Source organism: Crocodylus siamensis, chromosome 6, assembly GCF_052110815.1.
Source record: "Crocodylus siamensis isolate JL-2025a chromosome 6, ASM5211081v1, whole genome shotgun sequence".
In the NCBI taxonomy this organism is placed as follows: domain Eukaryota; kingdom Metazoa; phylum Chordata; order Crocodylia; family Crocodylidae; genus Crocodylus; species Crocodylus siamensis.
The window spans coordinates 32,917,251-32,932,025 of NC_143400.1; the positions used below are offsets into that span (position 1 = coordinate 32,917,251).

The window sequence follows — 14,775 nt, forward strand, 5'->3', positions numbered from 1 at the left end:
CTTTGACAGGTACATGGCCATCTGTCATCCCTTACACTACATAACCATCATGACCAAGAGAGTCTGCATCACATTAGCAGCCTGTATCGGGGCCCTTGGAACCATCAATTCCCTTGTGCACACACTGCTCATGCTGCGTCTAGATTTCTGCGGGCCCAACCTCATCCAGCACTTCTTCTGTGAGATCCCACCTCTGCTGGCATTGTCCTGCAGTTCAGCTTACCTCAACGAAGTCATGGCTTTCATTGCTGATATATTCCTAGCCATGGGAAACTTCTTGCTGATCATTGTATCGTATGGCTTCATCATCAGAAGCATCCTGAAAATTCAGGGCTCAGAAGGGACGTCAAGAGCCTTCTCCACGTGTTCCTCGCATCTTGTTGTGGTTGGCCTTTACTACTCCACTATCACCTACACCTACATCCAGCCACCCTCCGGCTACTCTCTGGATAAGGACAAGATGGTCTCTGTGCTTTACACACTTGTGACTCCTGCGCTGAATCCTTTGATCTACAGCCTGCGCAACAAGGAGGTCAAAGTGGCCTTCAGGAAAATCCTTGCATTCTGCAAGAGAGAGTCGTATTGACACCGGCAAACAACAGTCTCTGTCATCTCACCATTTCTATTCTGGCCTCACGCCTGCTGTGAACTGTTTTAATATCCTGCACTTCAGTGGGCCCTAGTTGACACATATCTTTAGAGCCTCTGAGTTTTTTTCTTATTTCACTGCAGTTAATAATGATGCCTTTTGCCCCTTGTACGAAATGATGCAAGTGTTTTGGTGAATATTACATAGTGTTCTTTGTAATCCTATTAAGATTAGGAGTCCATGATGCGTTACACTAGATAAAATAAGGTACAAATTGTTGCATACTTTCCGTTAAATGTATGGTCAGAGTATCAGAGCCTTATTTTTTTCAATGGGTTGGAAGAAAGACAATCTGTATAAACCAAACTAAAACGAACCAAATAAATTAACCACCACCCCATTCTTTCCCTTCATTCTCTGTTTTCTGTAGAACAATGTGACTCCAAAATATTTCATATACTTCAATTGATATCTGAAAGTTCAATTTACCCATGTGTAGGTCTTTGACAGATTTTTATAAAATTGTATTTATGAAAATTCACTTTTTAATTCTCACTTAAGGCTTCTGTTCTAGAATTGTATCATCATTGCAGGTTGGCGGTGTGGAAATGATATTTTGTTTCTTTTTAAATTTTTATTTTTAATTGATTTTCACTTACTGCAGAAATACATTTATATCAGTTATATACATATCAGTCTAAAATGTATACAAGTCTCTCAGCCATAGTAACCAATAAAGTGAGTGGGAAAATGGAGAAGAGTATAGCAAGGGATAGATAAGGCAAAGATTTGAGGACAAGGAGTAACAGTCCACTAAAGCTAATTTAGGATTTACTTGCTAAAATATTCCAAGAGTTTTCCTAGGTACTGTTATGCTTTTCAAAGCACTTAGTCTGTGAACATGATTTTCTTCATGGTTGCTATTTTTAGGATTTCATTACTTAAGGGTTTTATAACGCATGGATTTTAGGTAACTCCTGGAACTCTTAACCCCTGGGTTGTCCACACATTAACACTTGAAACTAGTTTTAAGCACACTTTATGTGGCTTAAAAGTTAAGTCACTCCATGGCAGGTTAATCTCTGATCTATGTTACCAAGCATTAATGTGTGGCCACTTCCCACAAATGAATTGTCCCAATTGCAGTCCTCCATCATCTCAGGATGACGTGTCCCCACCTCACCCTACTGTTCTGTGCAGACATAGTTTCCACCCCCTGAATTCTGCTGCTCAGAGGAAGATTGTAGCACCAAGCCAATTCCCTCTCCTGAGCCTAGGGGGGTTACCTTCTCACCTGTGGGTGTGCAACCCCATGCAAAGGGTGTGCAGAACACACACCAGACAGCCAAGTCACAGGACATGCATGAGTTCACAAGTGGGTCTAGTGGGGGGGTGGCAGGGGGAACAAGGGCTCGACTGGGGTCCCCATGAGTTGGGACTGTCTTCCCAGGGCAGGAACGGTAGCTCTCCCAAAAGCATTTTCCCTTACTGCTCCCACCTCCTAGTCACCCCAGAAAGCATGACCAGCACCCCACACACATCCCAATCCCAAATCCCAATTTATTAAAATATGAGGTCATTTTTCATTTACTTCCTCTTTATTTCTTTTTAAATTCCTTTTTAACTTCTTTTTATTTTCTTTCATTTCACCACCTATCCCCATTTCCTATCCACCTCCCATTTCACTACTCATGCCCACCCCACTAATTGTCTACCTCCCAAATTCATAGTCCTGCCTCTCCAAGCTCATATCTCACCCCGCCACCTACAGCAGTGATAGAAGCCTATTCTGGCTCACCAGCCCCATAGGGGCAACACAGCTGTGCAGGTGATGGAGAATCAGAGCAGGTTTTTAGCCTTTACATGTGACTGCGCTAAACTGTGGAGAGGCAGTTAGGAAAGCCAACCACACCTTGGCATGCATCCACAGATGCATCTCGAGCAGGTCCAAAGAGGTGATCCTCCCCCTCTATGCGGCACTGGTCAGGCCACAGCTGGAGTACTGCATCCAGTTCTGGGCGCCGCACTTCAAGAGGGATGTCGACAGCATGGAGAGGGTCCAGAGGAGGCCACTCGTATGATCAGGGGGCAGCAGGGCAGGCCCTATGAGGAGAGGCTACGGGACCTGAACCTGTTCAGCCTCCAAAAGAGAAGGCTGAGGGGGGATCTTGTGGCCTGTTATAAACTAGTCAGAGGGGACCAGCAGCCATTGGGGGAGTCACTGTTCCCCCGAGCACCGCCAGGAGTGACCAGGAATAACGGTCACAAGCTGGCAGAGGGTAGGTTCAGGTTAGATATCAGGAGGCGCTATTTCACTGTCAGGGCGGCTAGGGTCTGGAACCACCTTCCAAGAGAAGTGGTGCAGGCTCCTACCCTGGGGGTGTTTAAGAGGAGGCTGGATGAACACCTTGCTGGGGTCATTTGACCCCAGTACTCTTTCCTGCCATGGCAGGGGGTCAGACTAGATGATCTGCTCAGGTCCCTTCTGACCCTAGAAACTATGAAACTATAAAACTCGAGGTTGGACTAATCAACATTTGAGCAGCAAAAAATGCAATGTGTAACAAGGCCCTATGCAATCTTAACAAGAAACCTTGCTAAGGGCACAGTAATGAACCATCCCAATGTGCAGGAAGACTAGGAAGTATGGCAGAAGACTGACATGGCTTAGTAGGGAACTCTTCAATGAGCTAAAACATAAAAGGAAGCTTAAAAGAAGTGGAAACTTGGTAAACTACTGAGAAGGAGTATAAAAGTATTGCTTGAGCATGCAGCACACCTGGAGTTGCAGCTAGCAAGGGCCGTGAAGTAGATAAGAAGACGGGTTACTAGAAGTATGTAAGCAACAAGGTGAAAATCAGTGAAAGTGATTTAGTGGGTGGGCCCCTTACTAAATGAGAGAGGCAACATAGTGAGAGATGATGCAGAAAATGCTAAGTCCTCAGTGCCTTTTTTATCTCAGTCTGCACAGGCAAAGTGAACCTACTGTACTTAGTACAGAGTTTGGGGAGGAGGTGAGCATATGATAGTGGCGAAAGAACAGGTTAGGGACTATTTGGAAAAACTGGATGTATACAAGTCTGTGGGGCCAGATGGAAAGCACCAGGGATGCTGAGGGCTTTGGTCAATGTGATTGCAGAGCTGCTGCCTAGCATCTCTGAAAACTCATAGTTATCAGGAAATGTCTGGATGAATTGAAAAGGGCAAACATAGTGCCTATATTTGAGAAAGGGAAAAAGGAAGATCCAGGGGGCCTCACCTCAGTCCCTGGAAAAAATCATGGAGCAGATCCTCGAGGAATTCATTTCTAACCACTTGGAAAAGGAGGTGATTAGGAACAGTTAACAAAGATTCACCAAGGCCAAGTCATGTGTGACCAACCTGATTTCCTTCTATGATGAGACAACTCTGTGGATGTGGGGAAACCAGTGGATGTGATATACCTTGATTTTAGCAAGGCTTATGATATATAGTCTCCCTCGACATTGTCACAGGTGTAGGAGTGAATTTAGTCAAGCTTCTGGCCTCTCTGACTAGAAAAAGAGACAGAGACCAGACGTGCTGATACTGCTTATTTCAGTTATATGTTTTGAGATAAAAAAAAAAAAAAAAAATCCTGCATTATTACTCTGTGCACAGATGTCCAATTAAGTAAGTTTGCTTTAGTTTCTTCAAGGTCATATTTTTTTCTCTTTATCTGTCTTAAGTATAAAAATGCTTGAAAACTTAGAGAGAGGGAAGATTCCTTGAAACAGACAAGTGAGCGATTCCCCTTGCTGTATGAAATCCTCCCTGTGATCACAGTATAACCGCCAATAAAGAAAAGCTGGCTCTGTCAGTTCTGATTCAACCACAACACAAAGTTTGATTTCTTCCACAATTTGGTGCCATGACTCAGATCGAGACGCCCAGAGTGATCAGTTGGGACACAGACATCTCTTCACTGAAGCCCTGGCACCAAACCAAGGTAAGAGACCTTTTGAAATCTCAGTTGAGGCTTTTCAGTGAGAGGCTGTCTCTGCGTCTTCCTGATTCACTGCTTGAGGCTCACCCTATCCAAACTTTTTTCTGCCAGAACTGTCAGACCCACTGTGTAAGTAGTAACTGCCAGTAGAAAGAGTTAAGGTTAAAGACTCTGTTTTGCTGTTGTCAATTAAAGTATTTCCCCGTGTGAATTGACTTAAGTTCTGTAAAGAACTAGGTCTCTCTGAGGCCAGGAGCAGAAACCTTGTGCAGCCGCCCCAAAGACAACAGATTTGTTCTGTGTGCTCTTCGAAAGCAAGGGTGCAAGGTGGAAACTCTTAGAATGTGAGTGTTTTCCATGATAAGCATTGACCAAGGCTGAGACTAAAGAAATGCTCTTGAACCTTGTGCCTCAACACAGAAATTCCCGTGTGAATTGAGAGTATGAATTGAGAAATGTGAGCCACTGACCAGGTCTGAGACTAAGGTTGGGTTCAGCCGCCCCAAGGCTGTCCAGAAGGGCAGGTTTGAATGCAAGGGGGCCCAACTGGAGCCTTGTGACCCAGTGGACAGGTTTACCCTTTCCCCACCCTCATAAATGAGCCGTGTCTAACCGTGAGTAACTGCGTTGTGTGCTGTTATTGCAGTGGAGTCTTGTCTTTGGACATTAGCCACAGCATCTCTGTGCCACTAGCAAATCTCACAACCTGACCGGACACCCTGAATAAGCCATTCCTGTATGAAAGACCTGTGTGAATTGAGTTTAAAAATATGGGGAGCGGAGAGTCTAAAGACATACCGGCTCCGCCAAAAGGGACTCCAGCATTGTACATGTACACACACTGTGGCCATAAAAGTTGGAAGTTTCTAGACAAATGGAATTGGTATACCAGAGATGATTTTAGCCGGCAGTTTCCCCTGGAGGGAACTTTTGATTTAAGTAAAATTGTTCATCTCCGTGGAGACCTTGAGTTAAGAGGTAGTAATATACCGGCAACCTAAGGAAGTGCGGGCTGGATGAATGGACTGTAAGGTGGATAGAAAACTGGCTGGAGCATTGGGCTTGATATCTAGTGGCGTGGATTGTGGGGCTGTGATGGCATGGGGCTGGGGCCTGGAGCAGAGCTGTGATCTGCTCCCCACATGTCCCTGCCCGCAGAATCGGTGTCCACTGCAGCGACATAAGGGAAACGGATCACGGCTCTGCTCTGGGCTCCAGCCCCGTGCTGTCAATGCCTCATGATCCTGACCCCCATCTGCCCATCCCACACCCAGATGCCAGTTCCCACCCAGCTGCGGCCTCTTCCTAGCCACCTAGCTGAGCGCGGGGGCCACTCGGAGAGTTTTGGTGAGCTCTTTGGGGAGACCAGAAGTGCTGACCCAGCCTGTGACAGCTCATTAAAGCTCCCTAAGTAGCCCTCAGGCCAAAATAATTGCCCACCCCTTTCTTAGAACATTATTTTACTCCAGGCTAGTTGTTTCCTTTCCTAATTTTGCTGCCAATTGCATTCATCCTGTGGTAGCTGACCTGATTGGTGAAGATTGAAGTAAAAAAGGCATTAAATGTTGTGTTTACTTGAATCCAAGGTACAGGTTTTCCCCCCCATACAACATGGTGGGGAAAAAAACCCTTGGATTCAAGTAAGGTCTTGGGCAGGAGGCTCTGGTTACAGCTGCAGCAAGTGACCCGTGGAAGACCATGCAGCACACACAACAGGGAGTGCCAGGGAGATCATGCAGGTCAAGCATGGGGTAGACTGCAAAGTGTGCATCCTGGGGAAGAATAGGGAAGATCATGGAGTGTGAGGGGGGGACCACGTGGTGGTGGGTAGGGAGAGCATGGGGGAGATTGTGCAGTGCAGAAGGGAATGCAGGGAAGATTGTGGGGTTTCAGGCAAGGGGGGTGCAAGGAAGATTGCATGGTGCATGGGGAGGTCAAGAGTGGAAGAGATCATGCAGTGTGTGGGCAGGGGAACTCAGGGGAGACCGTGCTTGGTGGGGTGAGGAGCTTGGCTGGCATGGGGGCAGGTGTGTGGGAGAATAGCATAGTGCGGGGAGGTGAGCACAGGGGATATTGTGAGGTATGCAGCTCAAGGGGAGTGCAGGTGGTGTGGGAGGGGTGCAATCATGGGAGAGATTGGGCAGCCTATGGGCCGGGGGGAGCATGGATAGGATCACATGGAGCAGGGGGGTGCGGAGAGACTGTGTGGTGGAGGCTGGAAGGAATGAGGGGGAGATTGTGCAGTGTGGCAGGGATGGTGGAGGGACTGCACGGGGGTTTGTGTTGGGGGGTGGGGGGGTTCACGCAAGAAAGATCACATGAAAGACCATGTGGTGCAGGGCCCATGGGAGTGCTGGGAAGATTGTTCAGCAGTAAGGGAGCAGCTCCGGCTCTGGCTCCGGCTCCAACCCAGGCCAAGGCTACTGCTGCTTGGCTGGAGCTGGAACTGCAGCCAGATCCACAATATAGGATAAGCAGTGGTGCGCGGCAGATGGCCATGAGGAAATCAGTCGGGGGCAATGCACTGCAGGGGGCAAGTGCCCAAAGGGTCAGGCAATAGAGGAGCAAGTTGGAGGGGAGGCAAGTGGCAGGGAGGACAGAAGTCAGGCCAAGTTTCAGTCAAGTTGCATTCCAGCTCCACCTTGCAAGCAATGTCTCGTGTTTGTGAGCACAAACAGAGAGGAAGTGAAGTCAGTCTGGGAGGATCCCAGGGAGTTAGTTCCAGTGTTATTGCCACATTTGATCCTGTTTCCCATGTGCCATAATCCCATTTAGGTGCACAAGTCCCGTGTTGCAACGGGGTGTGGATGTCTATCCATCAAAGGGTTTTCCACCCTGAAAGCTTTCTCCTCTCAGATGTGAAACTCAGAGGAGGCTTCTTCTCCTGCACATTGCTTTTCTGTTAATCAAATGTCTCTCTCAAATAACAGCTCCAAATCTGTATCCGACTTCAGATTTTTGCACCCACTCGACATTTCAGCCACCTGACCTCCAAAGACCACAAGAGATGTTAGGCACTACTCCTGCTTATCAAAAGGTGACACAGTTTTAAGGTCACCTTTTTGAGTTTACCATGCAGTGACTGGAGGGATTGCATGGTAAAGTTCCTCCAGTAGAAAATTAATTTAGATTGTTCTTTGTGCACAAAGTGCCAATTATTGCCGAGTACTAGAAAGAAGTGGAAATGCTGGCCCCATAGAAGGCTCTTTCATAATTCATCTCAAAGGGGGCCAACATTTCACCTTGGAAATTCACCCTTGGAAATTATCATTCAAATTTCCTGGCTTACCATGAAACCTACAGGTGCGCGTAGAGACCTATTCAGGTTTACAAAGAGAAAAGAAAAAAAAATTGATGGAAGTAGCGTTTCCCTGAAGTCACTCATAAAAGGAAACATCCATTAAAAAAGACTTTTTTTTTTTTCCTGCCAATTTACATGATTCCCCCTGGTATTCTCCTTTGGGGCTTTATTTGAGAGAGAAATCTTGGACAAGTTCACAAGGGACTGAAGCACTTTCCGTACAAGGTGATTCTTTAAAATGAAAACCAGCCTCAGAAACGTAGCACATGCTTGGAGCCTGTCCTTCAATTGTTCCTCCATTCATTGTAAAGAAGTCATCTATGTGGATTCAAGGAGAGGTGAGAATCTTCCTGATTTCATCCCTCCTTTTTTCAAACTTCTTCATTACTCTTTGAAAATGAAATGCAAAGAGGAAACAATGCTCTTTCAAAACCTATCTAGCAATATATATGGTATCTTACATTTTAACATGCTCCAATCATTATTTGTGAAAAGGGAAAGCAAGTGTTATGATGTAAACTTTCAAACTCATAATTTAAAGTTATTTTGGGTGTTAACTACCCACTCCAACTGAATTTCACCGGGATTGGCACGACTGAGACATAACCATCCTTTTGAAGTTCTAGATGACTTTAATTTTCTTACTTTTTTTCCTTTTACGTATGAATGTACTGACTTGGTAATTTAGCTCACTGTGCTTTGCTTTCTTCAACTGAGTTCATGAAATTTAACCTCTTAACTGATCTCAGTTAGACACGAGAAAATCTGCTGCCAATCCCCAGCCCTTATCAGAATTGCCCTAATGTCATTGTGATCAGGATCTGAAGTCAGTGGAGGTACAAAGCTGGAGGTACATAGTGGTGCTAATGCAGAAGACTCAGGCAATAGGATCTGTGCTGAAAGAGTTTCCAATAATAAAAATGATGCAGAGGGGGCCACTAGTTAAATTGGTTTGTTCTGGGAAAATATGAACATTGAGGAATGTTGGCTCAGTGGCTCTTTTACCCTTTTCTACAGCACACTGCATCTGGAACTCCCCTGGCCCCAGTGCAGACATGCTTGTCTTACTGAAGGGGCAGGGGGCAGTAGTAAAAGCAATAAAGTGGTTTTAGGAGGTAAAAACTCTGAAGAAAGTGGAAGGAGATACAGGATCCTACATAGCACAGAAAGGTGTCTTTAGGGAATACTGCAAAAGCTAGATATGAAAATGTGGAAGTATTGATGTGCTGTGTAATGGCTTAAAAAAAGATTAAATTCCATGGCTTCCTGTCTCCTGTCACTTAAAAAAGATGCCTATGAATGCAACTCTAATGAGGGGACATTTCACAGCAATTATTCCTGATTAACCCCAGTGACTTAAAGGAAAGAAAAGTCCTTACTACTTATGTCATGTTCCCATCTGAATGCACAGCTTGTTATGGGGTGAACGGTTACAGCATTGGAACAGTTCAGCTCATTGATGCTTATGTAGATAGTGGAATGCACTTTACTCTTGAGGTGTTGATGTCTGAGCAACTTTCCAGACCATATTGCATATGCATACCTCCTAATGAGGGGCATATATTTCAGAATATGGTATGGTCTGATGCTGCTCCAGTGGAGCCCATTTCATATTGTTATTTTCTTTCTGCTCCCCTCAACATCTGGAGGAATAGAGATTCAAGAACTTACAACGTCTAACATTTACATGTGTTGTTATTGCTTAGCTTTGTCATAAGCTGTGTGATTTATCTAGAAAGTCCTAAAAATTTGAGCTGAACAGCTGTTTGTAAATCTATGCATCCTGTATTATTATTATTAATAATAATAAACCATCCACCTGTGGCCTGGCTTTCAGTTTCATAGACAGCTTAGTAGTAGTAGTAGTAGTAGTAGTAGTAGTAGTAGTAATAGTAATCCATCCACCCTTGGCCTGGCTGTCAGTTTGATAGACTGCTTAGTAACTCTACTTGTCAGATGTTTGTAATTGTTTAGCTGTCCATTTTCATTCCTACAGAAGAGCTCCCCTATTAAATGGAAGCCAGTAACCATACCAGAGTATCTGAGTTCAACATGCAGGGACTCTTTGAGCATCCTCATTTACAGGGGCTCTTCTTTGGAACTGTGCTTTGCCTTTTTGTGGTTGCCATCAAGGGCAATTCCCTGATCATCCTGGCCATTGTCTTCCACCCGCCTCTGCACACCCCCATGTACTTCTTCATTGCTAACCTGGCTCTAATTGATATTCTTTGCACGTCTGCCGTCCTACCCAAAATGATGCAGAACCTGATGCTTGGGAAGAAAACCATCTCCTTCGATGGCTGCATGGCCCAGCTCTTTACTTTCACGTTGTCATCTGGAACAGAGCTAGTGCTCCTTACAGCCATGGCTTTTGACCGGTACATGGCCATCTGTCGTCCCTTGCACTATGTAACTGTCATGACCAAGAGCGTTTGCATTACATTAGCAGCCATTGTCTGGGCAGTTGGAGCAATCAATTCCTTGGTGCACACCTTGCTCATGCTTCGACTAAATTTTTGTGGGCCTAACTTCATCCAGCACTTCTTCTGTGAAATCCCACCTCTGTTGGCATTGTCCTGCAGCTCAACCTATCTCAATGAAGTCATGGTCTTCATTGCTGATGTCTTCCTAGCCATGGGGAACTTCCTACTGACCAGTATGTCCTATGCCTTCATCATCATCAGCATTCTGAAAATTCAGAGCTCTGAAGGGAAGCAAAGGGCCTTCTCTACATGTTCCTCGCACCTTGTTGTGGTTGCCCTATACTACTCTGCCATTATCTATACTTACATTCGGCCAACCTCCAGCTACTCGCTGGATAAGGACAAGATAGTGGCCGTTCTGTACACGCTTGTGACTCCTGCACTGAATCCTCTGATCTACAGTCTGCGCAACAAGGAAGTCAAAGTGGCCTTTAGGAAAATTATTCCCCTTAAGAGAGAGTCAGCTTGAAAATAATAGGCTTGACTTTGGGTTTGAATCACAGTGGTCCTAACAAAGTAGCTGAGCCTGCAGGGAGAAGTGAAGTCCAGGTTCAAATCCCAGTGTTCCTAATGGACTACTTTGAACCTAATTGGGCACATCCCCATGTGTAGAGGTGCACACTTCCAGTTACACAAGAATTTACAGCACACATTTGTGCCACTATGTGCCCCAGGGCATGCCCATGCATGTGCACTCTGGTGTGCATCAAATTGTCCTGGGTGGGCAGGGGAGCTATGCTGGTCCCAGCAGCCTTACCTGGGCTTCTGGGGGGCCTCTGAGTGCAGTAGCAGCAACAACCTGTTTGCACAGAGCCTGGCTGGCAGCCAGAGCATGCTTCTGGATGGCCAGACTCTGTTTCCGGTGGCACATGCTGCTGCTGCATGTGCTGCACTGCTTTTTGCGGCATTTGTTTGTTTTGATACCGAGACATCCCAGTATCAAATTTGGGCCTTGTACTGCAAATTTGCAGCGCGGCAAGCAGTTATATGTTCAAAGCATGTGGTTTGCTGAGCCGAAAACACGTCGGAGAGGCCACAAACTGCAAGCATACACTCTTCTGAATGCACCCATTGTCTCTGTCTGAAGTCCACACTTAATGTAAACTGCTGCAACATCCTGGATTCTTGTTCTCACACTGCAGTGGACCTATGAGATCCTCCATGCCCTAGACTGCTAGCAAAATGGTGGAAATGTGCTTGTATTCATTTACATTATTAGTGAACTGCATTCATATTATCAGTCTAGGGTGATACTCTAGACAGCATTAGGCATACTGGGTGCATCTACACATGCAAGTAATTTGAAGCAATAACCTCTGCATCAGTTTGAGCTGGAGTAAACTAACATGCCATTTAAACATGCACTCAGGACAGCAGCAATGTGAGCCAAGGCAGAGCACTTTACACCACAGCTGCTCAGCCCTGGGCTTTGGGTGGCAGCATCAGGCAGTGGAGGGGCCGGTTGGGGCACAAAGGTCCTGAAAGTGCAGAGCTGTGTGGCTAGGCAGCAGGCAAGAGTCTGGCCTCAGCTGGCTGGGCTGACTGGGCACAATTTACACTGACAGTCAGCATCTACGCATGGGTTTAATCGCAGTAAATTACCTCGGTTTAAGATATAAGATAGTAATGCCCGTGACCGTGCTATCTTACTGGGGCATTAATTAGTTTGCTGTGGCCTAATACCATCACACGTGTAAACAGTGGTGCTTTACTCTGCAGCTAATTAGTCTACTCCACAGTTAAGTGCATGTGTAGACACAGCCACTGGGTGCATCTACACATGAAATTAGCATAGCGCAAAAATTTCCAGTGGAGTTAATGCTGGAATCCACTGCTCCCAGCATAGCATATACATATGCACTGAGGACCACAGCTGTTTGACCTGGAGCGGAGCAGATATGGGCTGGTAGGGACACGGGGGTCAGCCCCTGGCTCCAGGTTGTGGTGTCAGGTGGTGGAGGGACTGGCCAGGGCATGAGGGTGCTACTGCCTGCAGGCAGCCCCAGCCAGCCCTGGTCATCACTCACACGTGTGTTTCAGTGCACTAAATGACTTCACCATAGGATAGAATTGTCCTGGACAGTACTATCCTACAGAGTAGTCAATTAATATACTATGCCCTAATGTGGGCGCATGTGTGGATGGTGACACTTTACTGCAGAACTAATTAGTCAACTCTGCAGTAAAGCACACATATAGATGCATCCACTGGGCACATCTACATGAGATGTTTACTGTGGAGCTAATTAACTGTGCAGTGTTATTAGGTCAGAGTAAAGTAATTAGCTCCGCTGTAGGTTAGTGCTGCCGGACACAAGTACTATTGTATGGAGGAGTTATTCACTCCACCACAATGCATGTGTCGATGCTGTGCAGGGCAGACTGGGGTACAAGGGTGCTACAGTGCAGGTCTTCCTGCCGGCTAGCCCTGCACTGGAGCACCATCATAGCCCAAGTAGCCTCTCCTCAGCACATAGAGCCAGGTTGGAGCAGACCCGGGCTGACAGGTCATCACTCACACAGGTATATCTGCCAGCTGGGGCTGCTCCACCCCATTCAATATGCTGCAGTTCTCGGTGCAAATGTATTGCCCAGGAGCAATAAAGTCCAGTGAGAACTGTGCCAGAGTTTATTGCATAAAAATAATTTCACATGTCGTGGCTCTCACAGTGTCACAACTTATTCCTGATTTACTTCATTGTACCATGGCAGCATTTTTTTTTCAGTAAGAATGTAAGAAAACTGCTCACATGTAATAAAAATGTTCATGAAGTATGTAGTAAAACAGTAAGTATGTAATAAAAAAGCTGTTTTCGAAATAGAAATGTGTCTGTACTGTATGTATCTCAGCTGATGTACAAATGCCTCATGCCCATGCATCTAATTCAGACCACAGATGTTAACAAGCCAATATTTATCAAAATTAATTCTTTTTAATCTTTTCTGGAGACCTGCTCTATAAATAAACTTTCTGGATCCTAGACTGGCATTTGCAGTCCATCTACTCATTCTTTATGGGGTGTCAAACTAAACTTTCCATAGACATTAATGAAACCTTTGTTTACTGTCACAACAATTTGAAGGGACATCTGATGGGCACAGGAGTGAACTACACAAGTTGCAGCAGCACCTAGTGGAAAAAGAAGCTAATTACATGTCTGAGTGCCTCTGTGTGTCAAGATGTCATAACCTCATTTTTGCTTTATCATATACCATGAATAAATAAATATTTCCCGTCTGGATGTCTTTTTTTTGACTCGGCACCTGATTTCATCTTTATTAGTGTTAATCTGGAGTTAATTTATTGACAATTATGAATGTGCCTTACTATCAGGCTTGCACAGTGACCTAAGATAATAAGATACCCATACCTACATCCAAAACCTGCCTCAAATATTGCAAGCTATCTGTTGATCTGCCTTTCTAATCTATCTCCCTCACAGTTCTCAAAACTCCTCCATACCCCGCATCTCTCTTTATTTCCCTTAAGATATTAGGCAAATTCATTTTCCATCTGTCTGTTTTTAGGGTACCCATCACTGTAGTAACCATAAATTGAAATCAGTGATTTATTCTCTAAAGCCTTTCTGATTATATCCCGCCCCCCACCCCCGGCCCCCAAAATTAAAACCAGTTTCATTGGTAAGGCATATTTAAAGATCTCCATCTCCGTGTGCACCTTCAAGGAAGCATGACTCCCTCGTCCTCCAGACACTTAACATGGCTTTCCTTTCCTCTTACTCTCTTTTTTACTGCTCAAAATACCTTGAGTCCTTTAGTTCTTGCAGGATCCCGAGACATATGGGTTGTGGTAGTTTTGCTACCATAGGGGAATCTTCCAAGTTGGACAGATCCAAAGAGTAGTTGATGGGCTAAGGAGTGAAGCAATGATCCTCCAGTGTAGTGGTGGGGCACATTATTGGTCACAGCATTATATTAAAGGTAAGAGTAACATTAGTTGCATCAGTTTTTAATTTGGAAAGAATACTTGGTAATGATGATGATGATTATCATCTTCATAATCATAATTTCTGTCACCATCTTCAACTTGCTTTATTTCATTTTCACAATCACCATATCATGGAGAATCTGATCTGTTCCCAGTCATTGCAGTCTTAAAGACCCCTTATAATTGGTCTTTTTCTCATTTCTTACCCTTTGCTGCCATCTAATGACTGGCCATGTAAAGCAAGAATCTCTTTGACACTGAGAAGCAAGGATTTTTGTGGGAGATCTCGTTTAGTGGACCAACTGAATGGGTGGGATAGACTTAGACAAGCTTTTGAATGCCAAGTATTCTTCTTCAGGTCTTGATATTACACATTTTCTAGGCTTTTTGTTGTTTTCCTATATCTTATTTCCAGAAAACCTTTCTATTTTTCACTCCAGATTGCTAAATACCAAGGGTTCATTAACCACATTGTAAAGCAAACAACCA

General features: G+C 45.0%; 2 protein-coding genes across 2 annotated transcripts in view; both read left to right on the forward strand.

Annotated features, from left to right (window-relative positions):
* Positions 1-586, forward strand: part of LOC149862242 (olfactory receptor 13G1-like) — a 7,984-nt gene extending 7,398 nt beyond the window's left edge. The window contains exon 3 of the mRNA XM_090053903.1: positions 2-586. Within this exon, the coding sequence (XP_089910029.1) occupies positions 2-586 (585 nt within the window). The remainder of the gene's footprint in view (position 1) is intronic.
* Positions 587-9,867: 9,281 nt separating this feature from the next.
* Positions 9,868-10,806, forward strand: LOC149862243 (olfactory receptor 13G1-like). The gene has a single exon (XM_090053904.1). It carries the CDS (start codon positions 9,868-9,870, stop codon positions 10,804-10,806), a length of 939 nt encoding a protein of 312 aa, XP_089910030.1.
* Positions 10,807-14,775: the final 3,969 nt, after the last annotated feature.

Coding starts and splice junctions, on each gene's coding strand:
- LOC149862243 (XM_090053904.1), top strand. CDS start 9,868: ATGGAAGCCAGTAACCATACCAGAGTATCTGAGTTCAACATGCAGGGA.